Source organism: Dendrobates tinctorius, unplaced genomic scaffold, assembly GCF_039654945.1.
Source record: "Dendrobates tinctorius isolate UK_male_01 unplaced genomic scaffold, ASM3965494v1 ptg000019l, whole genome shotgun sequence".
In the NCBI taxonomy this organism is placed as follows: Eukaryota; Metazoa; Chordata; class Amphibia; order Anura; family Dendrobatidae; genus Dendrobates; species Dendrobates tinctorius.
In genome coordinates, this window is record NW_027361687.1 from 25,450,186 (window position 1) to 25,466,941 (window position 16,756).

Below are 16,756 nucleotides of genomic sequence, written 5' to 3' on the forward strand. Positions count from 1 at the left end.
TCTCAGCGTAGAAACAGGAAGTCTCTTGTCCCTGCATTTATCATTCCCCTCTTCACCTCCTGACTAAGCTGCTCCCCCCCTAGCAGGGACTTTTGCAGTGACTCATGAGTCATGCAGAGAAAATTGACCTCCTGTTTCTACATAGAGCTTAGAAGGATTCAGAAAATTAGTTATAAATCACATGATGTCATAGACCTAATGGAAAAGCAAATAAATAACTGGGTAGAAATGCAAAATGAGCAATAGTAAGTACACCGTGCAATATAATATTATGACTGCAATATATTAACAGCTTAAAACTTTCATAGGAGGATGAGGGCTTTTTTAAAGAAGACTTGACAGTGGGTCAAATGTAAGCAGCTTTTGCCCTCATTTTATTTCCCATGAGAATTCCATTTTTTGTTTTCTAAAACTCCACCAAACTGTTCCAGAGGTTTATATGGTCTTTACAAAGAGGGGCATGGCTTACAGATCCTCTGGGGCGTGTCTTAAAGTTGCTGCACATAATTAACCTTTGAGCCACCCCCATTGAAAAAGACTAAGAATCAGCACAAAATAAAAAGGCCCATGTCTCAAGAACTGTATGGGGGATTTGAAAAAAAAAAAAAATAACCATCAAGAAACGCCATGCTCAGAGGAGCTACGGGAATAATTAAGAGTAAATACTGCCCACTTTTGATCTGGGTGACCTGTGCATTTTTGTACTACAATTTTGGGTGTTTATATATTGCCCACGGACGTACTCCTGGCATCAGCATCAATACATTAATCTCTTTTGCTGTGTCATTGTAACAAAAGGGTCTGTCAGTGACAATAACCATGTAAATGAATTCAGAACTGGCATGGACCAAAACCTGATAGATAGTGCCAATTTTCTAACCTCCATGACCTATTTATTCAATTAAATTCTCTGTAGCAACTGCTGCACTCTGAAAAATGTATCTGCTGCAGTTTAGTCACTTTTCTAAAGTTGGCCCTCCAGACCCTCCTCCTCCATCTTTTCAGGGGTCACATTCTCTGGCCATCACATCCACTCACTCTCCATACTACTTTTAGTATTTTAGTTGCAGGTTGACTCCTACACTTCCTATGTGGTGACATACCCGCTATCATCTGGCGTTACCCATGACCGCTCATGACCCATTTTTATGATCTCACTTAATGTTCCCATCTTCAATTTATTTATTTGGAATTCCCCTGTTAAAGAAACACCAAACATAAAAAACACAAAAAAAAACAAAAAAACAACTAAATACTGTATTTTTTGTGGACTAGAAGACACATCACGGGTTTTGACAAAATAAAAAAATATCGCCTAGTGGTCCAGGGAAGCAGAGGGGTCTATTGTCTTTAATGCTTTATGGTAGTGTCCCTAAAAACAATGACAGCCACATGACAGTGTCACCAACATATCAGTGCGCTCCTGACATAGACCATATGGGCTAGAGGGAACGGTGTGGCTGTGATTACAGCACAGTTCTCACAGTGATCTGGCAAAGAAAGAGGTTAGGAAGAAAAAAAAAAAATAAATAATAGTATTGTAAGTCCAAAAATATACAATTTGCCAAAAAATTATCCCTCATTTTTCTCCTTTTTAATCTTATGTTGTCCTATCTTACAATTAAAGCTGCAAAACAGAAAAAAGTGATGTATGTCCCCGGAGAACAGCCACGTTCCGCCTCTTCCTGAAAGACAACAGGCTGCAGCAGGAGCCTCCCCCTCTTCACTGTCTGCACTAGGACAAAACATCACTAATCCTGTCCCTGTGCATAGGGGGCTGGAGTTTTAGCCAGTTACCCACTGAAGGTGGAACTGATTTGAAGGGCATACACTTTTGTTTTAAGGAGGATTTCTACATGACTGACTGCTGGATCACAAAACTGCTGCAAAGTAACTAACTAAACTCCGCCTCTTGTTAAATTTCAAGCTTCATTTCTAGGTTTACTGATCCTTTAGCTACCTTATGTGCAAGAACGGAAACTCATTTATGATTTTCACAACTTCTTTAACCCCTTTCTGACCTCAGACGGAATAGTACGTCTGAGGTCAGATCCCCCGCTTTGATGAGGGCTCCGGCGCTGAGCCCGCATCAAAGCCGGGACATGTCAGCTGTTTTGAACAGCCGACATGTGCCCGCAATAGGCACAGGTGAAATCGCGATCCACCTGCGCCTATTAACTAGTTAAATGCCGCTGTCAAACGCTGACAGCGGCATTTAACAAGTGCTTCCGGCCGCCGGGCTGGAAATACGCGCACCGCTGACACCCATCACGTGAACAGGGGTCATCGATGTGTTGGCATAACAACCAGAGGTCTCCTCTATGGTTGTTGATGCCAGATTGCTATGAGTGCCACCCTGTGGTCAGCGCTCATAGCAGTGCTGTAATTCTGCTACATATAGGCAATCTAATCATCGCCTGTATGTAGCAGAGGCAATCGAGTTGTAGCAGCTTCTAGTCTCCCAAAGAGGCTATTGAAGCATGCCAAAATTAAAAAAAAAGTTTAAAAATATGAAAGAAAAAAAAAAAAAAAATTATATTATATTATAAAATATATATATATATATATATATATATATATATATATATATATATATATATATATATATATATATATATACACACACACACACACACACACACACACACAGTGGGGCAAAAAAGTATTTAGTCAGTCAGCAATAGTGCAAGTTCCACCACTTAAAAAGATGAGAGGCGTCTGTAATTTACATCATAGGTAGACCTCAACTATGGGAGACAAACTGAGAAAAAAAAAATCCAGAAAATCACATTGTCTGTTTTTTTTTTCATTTTATTTGCATATTATGGTGGAAAATAAGTATTTGGTCAGAAACAAAATTTCATCTCAATACTTTGTGATATATCCTTTGTTGGCAATGACAGAGGTCAAACGTTTTCTGTAAGTCTTCACAAGGTTGCCACACACTGTTGTTGGTATGTTGGCCCATTCCTCCATGCAGCTCTCCTCTAGAGCAGTGATGTTTTTGGCTTTTCGCTTGGCAACATGGACTTTCAACTCCCTCCAAAGGTTTTCTATAGGGTTGAGATCTGGAGACTGGCTAGGCCACTCCAGGACCTTGAAATGCTTCTTACGAAGCCACTCCTTCGTTGCCCTGGCAGTGTGCTTTGGATCATTGTCATGTTGAAAGACCCAGCCACGTTTCATATTCAATGCCCTTGCTGATGGAAGGAGGTTTGCACTCAAAATCTCACGATACATGGCCCCATTCATTCTTTCATGTACCCGGATCAATCGTCCTGGCCCCTTTGCAGAGAAACAGCCCCAAAGCATGATGTTTCCACCACCATGCTTTATAGTAGGTATGGTGTTTGATGGATGCAACTCAGTATTCTTTTTCCTCCAAACACGACAAGTTGTGTTTCTACCAAACAGTTCCAGTTTGGTTTCATCAGACCATAGGACATTCTCCCAAAACTCCTCTGGATCATCCAAATGCTCTCTAGCAAACTTCAGACGGGCCCAGACATGTACAGGCTTAAGCAGTGGGACACGTCTGGCACTGCAGGATCTGAGTCCATGGTGGCGTAGTGTGTTACTTATGGTAGGCCTTGTTACATTGGTCCCAGCTCTCTGCAGTTCATTCACTAGGTCCCCCCGCGTGGTTCTGGGATTTTTGCTCACCGTTCTTGTGATCATTCTGACCCCACGGGGTGGGATTTTGCGTGGAGCACCAGATCGAGGGAGATTATCAGTGGTCTTGTATGTCTTCCATTTTCTAATTATTGCTCCCACAGTTGATTTCTTCACTCCAAGCTGGTTGGCTATTGCAGATTCAGTCTTCCCAGCCTGGTGCAGGGCTACAATTTTGTTTCTGGTGTCCTTTGACAGCTCTTTGGTCTTCACCATAGTGGAGTTTGGAGTCAGACTGTTTGAGGGTGTGCACAGGTGTCTTTTTATACTGATAACAAGTTTAAACAGGTGCCATTACTACAGGTAATGAGTGGAGGAAAGAGGAGACTCTTAAAGAAGAAGTTACAGGTCTGTGAGAGCCAGAAATCTTGATTGCTTGTTTCTGACCAAATACTTATTTTCCACCATAATATGCAAATAAAATGGAAAAAAAACAGACAATGTGATTTTCTGGATTTTTTTTTCTCAGTTTGTCTCCCATAGTTGAGGTCTACCTATGATGTAAATTACAGACGCCTCTCATCTTTTTAAGTGGTGGAACTTGCACTATTGCTGACTGACTAAATACTTTTTTGCCCCACTGTGTGTGTGTGTATGTATATATATATATATATATATATATATATATATATATATATATATATATATATTTCAAATCACCCACTTTCGCCCTATTCAAAATGAAACAATAGTAAAAAAAAAGAAATAACACACATATTTGGTATCGACACGTTCAAAATCGCGCGATCAATGAAAAAACAAGTTTAACCTGATCGCTAACGGCGTAGCGAGAAAAAAAGTAAAAACGCCAGAAATACGTTTTTTCAGTCGCAGCGACATAAAATGCAATAACGGGCGATCAAAAGAACGCATCTGCACCAAAATGGTATCATTAAAAACATCAACTCGGCACACAAAAAATAAGCCCTCACCCGACCCGAGATCACAAAAACTGGAGACGCTACGGGTATCGGAAAATTGAGCAATTTTTTTTTTTTTTTTTTTAGCAAACTTTGGAATTTTTTTTCACCACTTAGATAAAAGAGAACCTAGACAAGTTTGGTGTCTATGAACTCGTAATGACCTGGAGAATCATAATGGCAGGTCAGTTTTAGCATTTCGTGAACCTAGCAAAAATGCCAAAAAAAACAAAAACGTGTGGGATTGCACTTTTTTTTGCAATTTCACCGCACTTTGAATTTTTTTCCCGTTTTTGAGTACACGACATGGTAAAACCAATTGTGTCGTTCAAAAGTACAACCCACAAAAAATAAGCCCTCACATGGCCATATTGATGGAAAAATAAAAAAGTTAAGACTCTGGGAAGAAGGGGAGCGAAAAACGAAAAAAGCTGGGGTCATTAAGGGGTTAACCACTTCCATGCTGCCCACAGACTTTAAGCATCCAGGAGGTCCGGGTCCCACTCTACAGTGATGCTCTAAAACACCATTGTATAGTATCAAAGCTACAAGGGATCAAGCAGCTGCAAGAGCCGAAGCCCCATAGAGAAGGCAAAGATGGTTTATAACCATCTGTGCTTTCTCCACTGATATCTACACAGCACTAAAATGATGTGTATGCAGTAATAGGAGGCGTTGACCATGCTTCTTCCTCCATACACAGCAGTCATGTGATTTCTGTATAGTGAGGGAGCAGGGGCTGCTGGGTCATGGGTGACAAACAACTCTACTATGCCATCAGGAGGCTGCATTTCCCCTGTAACTGGGGATAATATATCAGCCCCAGATACAAGGGAAATAAGAAGAAAATAAAAATATTTCAATATTTAAATGCCCCCCAAAGGTCTTGTATATCCATATGTAAAATAAATGAAAAAATAAATAAAAACATAACAGGTGAAAATAAAATAAAAAATGCCAATGTCAATCGAAATTGCTGTAACTAGTTGCGCCCCGTAAAAAAAAAAAGAAAAGAAAAAAAAGCGTGTCCTGTATGTAAATTCGTTACAGAATGGGGAGTACTTTTTTAAATTTATGGTGTTTTAGTCATCATAATAAATAAGTGTGGAAAAATAGACATTTATTTCCTTTATATTTTCATCAATATCAGCCCTCCAAAAGAGAGAATATGACAGTGACATATAGGGAGCCAAGTGTCACAAAACAAAAAAAAGGGCAAAAATGACATGAGCATCCGAACGAGAAACAGCAGCTCTTGAACCTCATGAATAAAAAAAATAACTAAAAATGGCCAGGTCTTGGACGAATAGACACAAGATGGCTCCTTCCATGGCCTGATCACTGGAATTTGTAGAAGTCTGCCGACAATGGACTCTAGTTCCCAGGCTAGTACACTGCGTAGACTTGTGACCTAGGGGGTATGTGTTATTTCTGCAAATATAACATGCCATTGCTGACTGACTGCCATCTGCTCCAAAAATGGCAGCTCTAAAGATCGCTTCTTGGATAACTGCACTGTAGAGAAGGTGGCCAGTCCTTGGGAATTCCCGATGAAAGGGCTTTTCCTAAGCAACAAGTTCTCATTATCAGCATATTCCATTCTCTTAGTTGTAGAGAAAAGACCTCTAAAAACTTTCAGTTCCAACCTTTGTGGGAACGCACCTTTATATTCAATGGGAAAGTCTTATACAAGGGAGGAGAGCGCGAAATGGGAACATGGAGCAAATGTTGAAACGTAACTACCGGGACAAGAGCGAAAACAATAACTGACAGATTAGGGACTTGGCTATCTGACTCCGCACTATACTTAAGGGGCATCTCGTGAACGAGTATCACCAAAATATGATATTACATTACGAGGAGGAAAACACAAAACAGTAACACACAGGCACTGAGTCCATGCTGGAAATATACTTGTTCAACAAAAAATAATCTATATAATTGAATAAGTTTTCTAAATTACATAAATTAATTAAGGCGATATTTTGTAAGATATGATATTACTTTATGATTAGCACAGTCCGACCTTATAGGCCCTTACTAAACGTGAAGTATAGCTTTGTCCTTGTTCAGGGTGGGCTCCTCACTACCCGCTTTGAGAGAAACTAACACACATTCCCGTGAACAGGGCGGTGAAGATTTCCGCTTCTCAACTAATGCAATATAAATAACATTTTCACCTTTAGTTTTTAGACTACATGAACGTACCTGTTGTTAAAGGCTTTTTATATGGATAGGTACTAGGTCCCATGTGAGTGCTGCTAACCCTGCCAAGTGGCAGCCTTATCAGTCCACAAAGACTATCTGTATTTGTGCCGCTGTCTTCTCCGTAGGCGTAGCGAGAACTGCACCAAGGAAGATGCTCACACATTGCACTAGGATGTAAGGAGCTCTGCGACGCCAAGAGTTCTTCACAGTGCTCTGGCTGTGAAAACGCTTCGTCCTTTGGATACAAGGAGTAATGCGAGTATCCATTACGTTGTAATCCACTTTGGCCATAAGAAATGTAGCTTCCATCTACAGAAGCTTGGTTTGAGGAGTCACAGTCACAGATGCAATCCGTGTGGCTTCCAGGGACTGGCAAATGATGAAGCTGTTGTACTGGAAATGAAGGCTGCTGGAAGTCTTGCTTGGGAGTGGGAGACTTTTCACCCGGTCGTCCATACTCTGGCTTCATAGAAGCCTGCCCTCCCATTAAAGGCAGCCTGTGGTACAAAGGTCCAGAGCCATTGTGTTTTTTGGAAGACTGTTCCATGTGAACACCCTCCACTTTACCCAAACATTTTGTCAACTCTTGACGTTCCGGTTGTAAAAATCCATCGTCCGATCCTCCACGCCAACCACGGTAGTCCTCTGTTTTCTGATGAAGGTAGTCTTTTTTAGGTTTTATGCAGTTCTTTTTGTGAGATTTTGTTATCTTCAGTTTGGATTTCGAGCAAGTATTGACAGAAGAACGTCCACTGTCGCCATTCAACTTGCTCCTTTGTCTCAGTGCATGACCTTTCTCATTGTTGAGCTTCAGGAATGCCACGGCGTTTAAACTCGCCAACCTCTTTGGTGCAGGAGGATAAGACACTTCGCTAGCTTCTCTCTTGATGCGGTCGTCAAACACGTCGTCTGAAGTTGATTTATGTTGGGCTATGCATCTCTGCTTGCTTTTTTTGCTGGCCGGGTGGTCATCCAGCTTTTTTAAAGAAGTCCAGTCCACAATTGATTTGCGGTTTTCGACAACTTTGCTTAAATCTTTATTAAGTTTCCTGGAAGAACAACCATCATCCCTCTCAAAAAGTAAATTATTCACGGCCTCGGCGTTGAGAGAAGCTAATCTTCTCTTTCGAGGTTCTCGCAACTCCTTTATTGAACTGTCTCCAGTAGATGCCCCTGGGAAAAGTTGTCCTTTTGAACCCATTCTTCTAGGTTTTGAGGGAAGCCCAGTGTGAACTTTTAGAGTTCCAAATTCATCTACCCAACAAGAGATATTCGAGGATTTCCTGCCCTGACTTTCAATAATGCGGGACCCCGTTACATCTTCCAGCCGAGTGAGAACAACAGTACATGTCTTCTCATTCATATTTGGTGAGAGGTGTCCACGCAATTGGTATGATTTTTTTAAGTCTTGGTTTACTGTCCCTCTCTTTTGAGGTCGTCCATGACAAGATAAGTTCTTGAAAAAAATCTGTCCTGTGTAGCTCGTTTGGGTGGTATCCATCATAGAGTCTCCCGCATGACACTTTGGTCAACAGAAACACAGTTATGGTTCCTTGTTCAGCAGAGAAGATGACGATCCTCTTCAATCAAGGCCCTCATTTTGAGTACCTGCGGTGATAAGAAAAATGGTAAGTACGCGTCTATGCAGAATACAAGAAAGGCAACAATATAAGATGAACATAAACATTTTTTCTAAATATGAGACAATTAAAGAAAAATGAACACTGAAAAATGTTCTAAAGCATCAAAACTCCAGTAAGCATTCGTAACATGCACTACATGAGAAATAATTAATAGACCGAGACAAAGAAATGCAGAGAACGCTTCCCATCAGTCATCTCTGTATAATCACCGGCAGGATTATAAAGAAAGGGAACTAAAGACTAACAGCGGATCATACCACGGACTATCGGTGAAGGACCCAGCTCATCTCGTCTTCCTCCCTGCGCAGTGACCTCTGCACAGTTCACAGAGCAGGCTCACAACTCTTTCCCATAAAGACTCTATAGGAAAAAACTGTGAACCAGAAAATTACTGTCAAGGCCCTTTCATGCTTAGAACTGGTGGGGGTCTCAGAGGTTAAACCTCATCAACCAAAAATATCTGTTACTGTTTTCCAAAGAATCCAAAATATCTAATAATCTGGCATCTATTAGGTCTTAGACATTAGCCGGACTAAAATAATTCAACAGTATTAGGAAGTTTATGATATGGCGCAAAGTTCAACCCCCTATCTTCACCATTTTCGAAATATTGGAGGTCATTCATATAAATTTGTGCTACTTGCCCTGATACTAAACATCAGCAAGAATGCTGGACCTCCACATTACCACTGAGAAGTAGTGTGGTCACTTGCCAGATATGTATTTTTGTTCCTCGAACGGACCAACTTTAGAGTTCCCCATTACTTCAAAGCATTCATTCATAATGTGGTGTAACTCAACGACCAGAGGAAGAGCGGCCACCCTGTGCATGGAGACTTTGTTTAAGGACCCAAAAAGCATTAGACTAATGTTGGCCAAAACTGTATATATTGATGTGTTTGTATGGTGTATGGGTGCCCCCGACTCTTCCCCCAAGAGATAATGTTGGGGTAGATTAGAATGCAAGATGGCTGATTTTGGACAGCTGATCCTTTTGTTCTTAGAGTGATAATGAGCCGCAAAAGGAGTCTGGCAGCGGCTCTCTCGTAGAGAACACAAGAGCGCTTGGTATGGTAAAGTCGGGAGAAATAGCTGCTGGTGGAATGATCAGCCGAGCCATCGTTTGGCTGTCAACTATCTAAAGTGTACGGGAGGCTTTACACTTCTGTCTTTACAGGTGGTTTGTAAAAGCCCCCAAATACATTAAAGTCAGATGAACTCACCAATTTTGTCAGGTCCAGTCAACTGCCTTATGTTTATGGGGGCTTCCTGACTCTCCATGACAAATGATGTCACGAAGAAAATGCCGGGAAGTCTGAATTCAAACACCAGATCCTTTTGTTCTCCAGGGATACAAGCCACTGACAGAGAGGTCTTGCAGTGAGTGGAGGCGTCTTGCAGTGACTTCTTGGCCCTACACACAATACATACTTGTCATCCGTTGGGTCATCCGATTACTAGTTGGACAGCTGTCTATCCCAGCTGCTATATACATATGAGCACTCACTCAGCTAAGTGCTCGTGTTCTCTACGGGAGCTGCTGCCAGGCTCCCCTGGCAGAGGCTTATCTTACAGAGAACGATAATATCTGCAGCAAAATCGGATATGATGGATCTGAATATTTCCTGACATCATCTGTTGGGGGGAGTCAGAGGATCACATATACACAAACACTAGACTTTTTGGCTGAGCTCATCGATATTGCTGGATTCAGCCGACTTTAGTCTAATGTGTATGGGGCCTTTAGTCCCTTCCCCCCATGAAAAATGCACGAACACTCGGCATAGCTGAGGAGAGAGAGGCCGGCTGCTGACTGAGTGCTCACTAAGCATAGTGCATGGACACTTCTAGAATGTGATACTCCCTAAGGGTGTGCGCACACTCTGCGGAATCTGCTGCGGATTGATCCGCGCAGATTTTCAAAATCCGCAGATAAAACCGCAGGTCAAAAGACTTGTGGGTTATCTGCAGATTATCCTGCGGTTTATCACCTCTACAATGGAGGAGATGGTAAACCGCTGCGGAATCCACAGAAAAAATTGACATGTCAATTCTTTCTGCGGTTTAGAAACCGCAGAAAGTCAGCGCGGAAAATTCCGCAGCATCTGCACTGTGGTTTCCATTTCCCATAGGGAATAATGGTACTGTACACCACAGCAGAAACTGCTGCGGATCCGCAGGGCCAAATCCACTGCGGAACCGAAGCAGAATCTGTAGTGTGTGCACATACCCTTACTGTATATGTAGAGGGGAGTCGCACAAAATCGAGGTATCAAAACATAAACAAAGCCACATTTTCCTTTATATGAAGACACTGAACGAGTGGTGATGTTAAGGTTTGCGATGGCGAACGGCTCTGGTGCTGAATGGGGCTGCAATGACGGATGATTCCCCAGCCCTCTCCCCTCCCCTTCCTCTGTGACTTCCCTGGAAAGCTGCTGTGACTAATCAGTGAAACCACGGGCTTTCTGCAGGAGCCAGGCTGCAGGCAGATCCTAACATCTGTCCCCAGTTTGAGAAGAAAAAGTGGTGGTCCTGCCACTGTGTGCATTCTTGTGTGGCCCATTATGTCATTCTCTCACACACATGAATGAGACATCTTCATAACCATCCGATCAATACTTAAGCCCCCCCACTACATACATCGTTCTGCCGGCAGCTCGCTGGCATTGGGGACAATTTTTTGTTTTTATTAAAGGGAATCTGTCGGCAAGTTATTGCTATGTGATCAGAGAGCAGCATGGTGTAGGAGCTGAGACCCTGATTCCAGTGATGTGTCACTTACTGGGCTGTGTTTTTCTTTAAATAAAATCAGGAGATTATCACTACAGGACTAGGTGTCTGGTGCCTCCTAGTCCAACCACTGATTGGCCGCATTCAGTGACAGTAATCAGTGGTGTGGGAAGGGTTATACACAGCTCAGCATTCTCAGCTCTGCTAGATCAGCAGCAGAGAAATCCAGGATTGCATCAAAATGACATCAAACAGCCCAATAAGTGACTTCCTGGAATCAGAGTCTCTGTCCCTACATTATGCTCCTCTCAGATTACATAGCAAAAGCCTAGTGACAGATTTCCTTTAAGTGCATATATTTGGAACTAAAAATTGTATTTTTTACGATTAGATTCCATTAAAAACTTTGCATGGTTTAGCCCAGGGGTGGGGAACCTCAGGCCCCCGGGCCATTTACGGCCCTCGATGACCTTTAATCCGGCCCCCGGGCAGATTCTCCGTGACCGCAGTGCTTTGGCAGGGAGCTGTATTTTGATTACCACCAGCTCATTAATTTCTTAATTTCTTCTTGCTCTGTTAGCACACACATGCAGTGTTCACTACTGAACACTGAAGGGCATGCAATGAAAGATTACGTCCTGACACCAGGGCCAGAGTCAGGATGTACTTTGTGGGCGGAGTTTGAACGGCCCCCGAAGGATGGTATAAATATCCAAACGGCCCTTGGCAGAAAAAAGATTCCCCACCCCTGGTTTAGCCATTACAGGCTTTTTAGTTCCAAGCACATTTAACTTTGGTTTGTTCTGGGGTCATAAGCTGAGAGGAGCTCAGGAAACAAGAGTTATAAACTTACTATCAGACTGACATACTGGGCTCACTGACAGATTCTCAGTTAACTCATTCTCCAGCCAGAAATAGGAAGTGCCTCATCGTTGAAGATATAGAAGGCACATTTTTAATTAAAGACAATTGTAAAAATATTTTATTAACCTCAACGGAGTAAAAAAAAAGTCCCAAAAAGTCAACAACTCCATAAAGACAAAATAAAGCATCGAACTATCAAAAGAACTGCAGCCCGGCCACATTACTTCTACCAACTTAATTAAAGCATTAGTAGTCCACAGATTGGGTGTGGCATTTGGTTTTGCTTCAGGTCACAGGGAATTTCCATGCTTTGTGTGAACAGTCAGGTATTCCCTCTTGGCCAAATAAGAAGCCCCCTGCGTTACAACCGTTTTCTGTCTTTTTGTTTAGATCTGCATCAGAGCCCCTAATGCGTGTAGGAGAGGGTCCATATCTGTAGTCTCCTCCTCTGCTTCTGTAGCCAGGCGGCGCTGCACCCGTGTTGCGTAAGACACAGGGTAACAAGACCGCAGTTCTGATTAATATTCTATGGTGTTGTCTGGGTTGGGAGCTTTGGGATTAAAATCTGAATGATGGTTTTCTCACTACCTTCCTCCTGTGATCCTAGGGCAGGGCTTCACACTTATTAGCCCCTTGCTCCCTACCTTCAGGTGCCAGTTATAAGTTCATCTTACCCTGGTTCACTCCCATATTTTACCCCTGCTTAGCCATTTTTGATACCTGCTTCTCACATCGACTTGTGTTTTGGTTATTCGCCTACCTGACAACTTTGTTCCTGATCCTGACGTCCTGGTACTGACTCTGCTTTCTAACTATGCTTTGCTAGCCTGCTCCATTAGCCAGCAGTCACTCCATGGACTCAACTCAGGGGCCCCAGCGCAAGTTTAGACCACTGTATAGTGGTTAAGGGGTGAAGACCAGGGTTTCCTTGGGTCCTGCTACCGCCTTACAGAAAGGACCTTCTTCCTATAACGATTATGAAATATGCCCTATATGATAACGTCTCTTCTTTATTTACTTCGTCTTTACTCCAAACCCAATTGTCCCAATCGTATGAGCGATAAGTACCTCCTATACGTGAGCTGCACGTACCCCACTCCAGCCATGGATTAAAGATGAGGCCATACAAGTGATATACTGAGGGTAATATCTAAATTGTTTAGGCTTTTTCCCCTTGCTTCATGCCTCAGACTTTTTTCAGCCGCTACCTGGCATTGGGTATACCCCCATCCTTCTCTCAAAGAAGCTATAGAGGGCTATTCCCCTCCTCATACATGGGTATTATTGGATAGAGCTTGTAAATGTTATCTGCTGCAAATATTGGAAGGGTTTAGTCTTATTAATCGCATGAAACTATTTACATAATTGGAGGCTTTTTTGGCCCACATAAAAGATGGCATCAATAATAAGGGTTTTCTCCTTAGGCATTTTTATACTGGGCAGTGAACGTTTGGACATATGTACTTGTGGGTGGTGATCATCTCTCCAGAAATGATGAATAAACCCATTTTTTCCCTGCATTTTATATTCCACTTATAAGTCATCAGTGATCATAGATGAAGACCACTCTTCCTGCCCTGACTTTTACTTTGGCTTTTACATTCCTATTATCCAGGGTGAGTCCACTCTTCCTGCCCTGACTTTTACTTTGGCTTTTAAATTCATATTATCCTGGGACTCTTCCTGCCCTAACTTTTAGTTTGGCTTTTACATTCATATTATCCTGGGTGAGTCCACTCTTCCTGCCTTGGCTTTTACATTCATATTATCCTGGGTGAGCCCACTCTTCCTGCCCTGACTTTTACTTTGGCTTTTACATTCATATTATCCTGGGTGAGTCCACTCTTCCTGCCTTGACTTTTAGTTTGGCTTTTACATTCCTATTATCCTGGGTGAGTCCACTCTTCCTGCCCTGACTTTTACTTTGGCTTTTACATTCATATTATCCTGGGTGAGCCCACTCTTCCTGCCCTGACTTTTAGTTTGGCTTTTACATTCATATTATCCTGGGTGAGCCCACTCTTCCTGCCCTGACTTTTAGTTTGGCTTTTACATTCATATTATCCTGGGTGAGCCCACTCTTCCTGCCCTGACTTTTAGTTTGGCTTTTACATTCATATTATCCTGGGGGAGCCCACTCTTCCTGCCCTGACTTTTACTTTGGCTTTTACATTCATATTATCCTTGGGGGAGCCCACTCTTCCTGCCCTGACTTTTACATTCATATCATCCTGGGTGATGATCATGCGATTTAAATCGATTTCCTTCTCCGGTGATCACTAGTAGTTCCAGTATACAAACGTCGTCTTCTGACATGGTTTGTTTCAGTGCAAACATGTTCAGAGAGTCCGTCCTGAGGTCGACATGTCATTGTAGCAGGAGGACTAATGAGAGGACTGATCTGCCTCCATCTCCGTGCCTAGACCCAGCTAGACACGTTCCATGACCTATTATCCTACTGTAGCCATAGGGAACCTATAATTATTAGGGCTTCTAACGGCAGCCCAGCTTATACCTCTGTGATCTCCGAGCCCATATGATCAGTGACTCCGCACTATGCTGTACGGTAAAGGAGCATCAGCTAAATTTAGATTTAATGTTCAGTAATTGCCAACACTTTATTTTGTGCTGATTCTTTGTTACCTTCGTCCTCTTCTCTGTCAGATGTACAATAAAACACTCAGTCACGGGATCATGTTATGTCTGTAGAGATCATCGTGGCACTTGGGACCAGAAATCTGCCATAAAGGCATTTGAACTACTGCAAAATGTTTGCGCAACTTATAGTTTGCGTTTTTATACCTACTTTTATAATAATAAAAAATAAAAAATAAAAAAGTGGATGTATCTTTGCAGGAGGGGCGCGGCCAAAGACTGTCCAAAAAATTCATTGTGCCACAAAAAATGATGTAAATTAAGAACACCATATCCTTCCCAATCACTGAGAGAATCTCTCTCTCTCCTCCTGCCACACACTGATCATTCTGACCATCACAGGGCTGGAGAGAAAGCCATTAGGACCTGCACATTTTTAAAGCTGCACAGGTGCCGCAGGTCCTAGCTAGATAAAGGACCATTCAGGTCATGTGATCAGTCACATGCCTGGCTATACCTACAATGTGTGATAGTGTGTACACGGTGTGCATATGTTGATATTGAAGAGCTGAGTGTGCATGTAGCAGAGCTGTGTGTATGTAATAAAGCTGAGTCATATACATAGCAGAGCTGAAAGTGGAGCACAGCTGTCTGTGTGTGTGCACATGTAGCAGAGCTGTGTGTATGTAATAAAGCTTAGTCATATACATAGCAGAGCTGAAAGTGGAGCACAGCTGTCTGTGTGTGCACATGTAGCAGAGCTGTGTGTATGTAATAAAGCTGAGTCATATACATAGCAGAGCTGAAAGTGGAGCACAGCTGTCTGTGTGTGTGCACATGTAGCAGAGCTGTGTGTATGTAATAAAGCTGAGTCATATACATAGCAGAGCTGAAAGTGGAGCACAGCTGTCTGTGTGTGCACATGTAGCAGAGCTGTGTGTATGTAATAAAGCTGAGTCATATACATAGCAGAGCTGAAAGTGGAGCACAGCTGTCTGTGTGTGTGCACATGTAGCAGAGCTGTGTGTATGTAATAAAGCTGAGTCATATACATAGCAGAGCTGAAAGTGGAGCACAGCTGTCTGTGTGTGCACATGTAGCAGAGCTGTGTGTATGTAATAAAGCTTAGTCATATACATAGCAGAGCTGAAAGTGGAGCACAGCTGTCTGTGTGTGCACATGTAGCAGAGCTGTGTGTATGTAATAAAGCTGAGTCATATACATAGCAGAGCTGAAAGTGGAGCACAGCTGTCTGTGTGTGTGCACATGTAGCAGAGCTGTGGGTATGTAATAAAGCTGAGTCATATACATAGCAGAGCTGAAAGTGGAGCACAGCTGTCTGTGTGTGCACATGTAGCAGAGCTGTGTGTATGTAATAAAGCTGAGTCATATACATAGCAGAGCTGAAAGTGGAGCACAGCTGTCTGTGTGTGTGCACATGTAGCAGAGCTGTGTGTATGTAATAAAGCTGAGTCATATACATAGCAGAGCTGAAAGTGGAGCACAGCTGTCTGTGTGTGCGCACATGTAGCAGAGCTGTGTGTATGTAATAAAGCTGAGTCATATACATAGCAGAGCTGAAAGTGGCGCACAGCTGTCTGTGTGTGCGCGCGCGCGCGCGCATGTAGCAGATCTGTGTATATGTAGGAAAGCTGTGTGTGGAACATAGCTATATATGTGGGTGTGTATGTAGAAGAGCTATATATGTGTGTTTATGTATGTAGGAGAGCTGTGTGTGCGTGACGCACATGTAGCAGAGCTGTGTGTATGTAATAAAGCTGAGTCATATACACAGCACAGCTGTGAGTGGAGAATAGCTGTCAGTGTGTGCGAGCTCGCGCATGTAGCAAAGCTGTATGTATGTGGGTGAGCTGTGTGTGGTGCATAGCTGTATGTGTGTACATGTAGCAGGGCTGTATGCATGTAGTAAAGCTAAGTGTGGAGCATAGCGGTGTGTATATATATGAGAGTTGTGTGTGGAGTATAGCCGTGTTTATGTGTGCACATGTAGCAAAGTTGTGTGTATATAGAAAAGCTGAGCGAGCGTACATTGGGGAAAATAAGTATTTGATACACTGCCGATTTTGCAATAAAATGTAATTTATGTAAAAAAAAAATAAA

General features: G+C 42.5%; 1 protein-coding gene across 3 annotated transcripts in view; it reads right to left on the reverse strand.

Annotated features, from left to right (window-relative positions):
- The window catches only part of BAHD1 (bromo adjacent homology domain containing 1), a 161,276-nt gene that overhangs the window by 22,767 nt on the left and 121,753 nt on the right, over positions 1-16,756 (reverse strand). For all 3 annotated transcript variants that reach the window (XM_073566719.1, XM_073566720.1, XM_073566718.1), the window contains exon 2: positions 6,801-8,408. In XM_073566719.1, coding sequence (XP_073422820.1) covers positions 6,801-8,304 — 1,504 coding nt within the window. In that variant the 5' untranslated portion in view covers positions 8,305-8,408. The remainder of the gene's footprint in view (positions 1-6,800; positions 8,409-16,756) is intronic.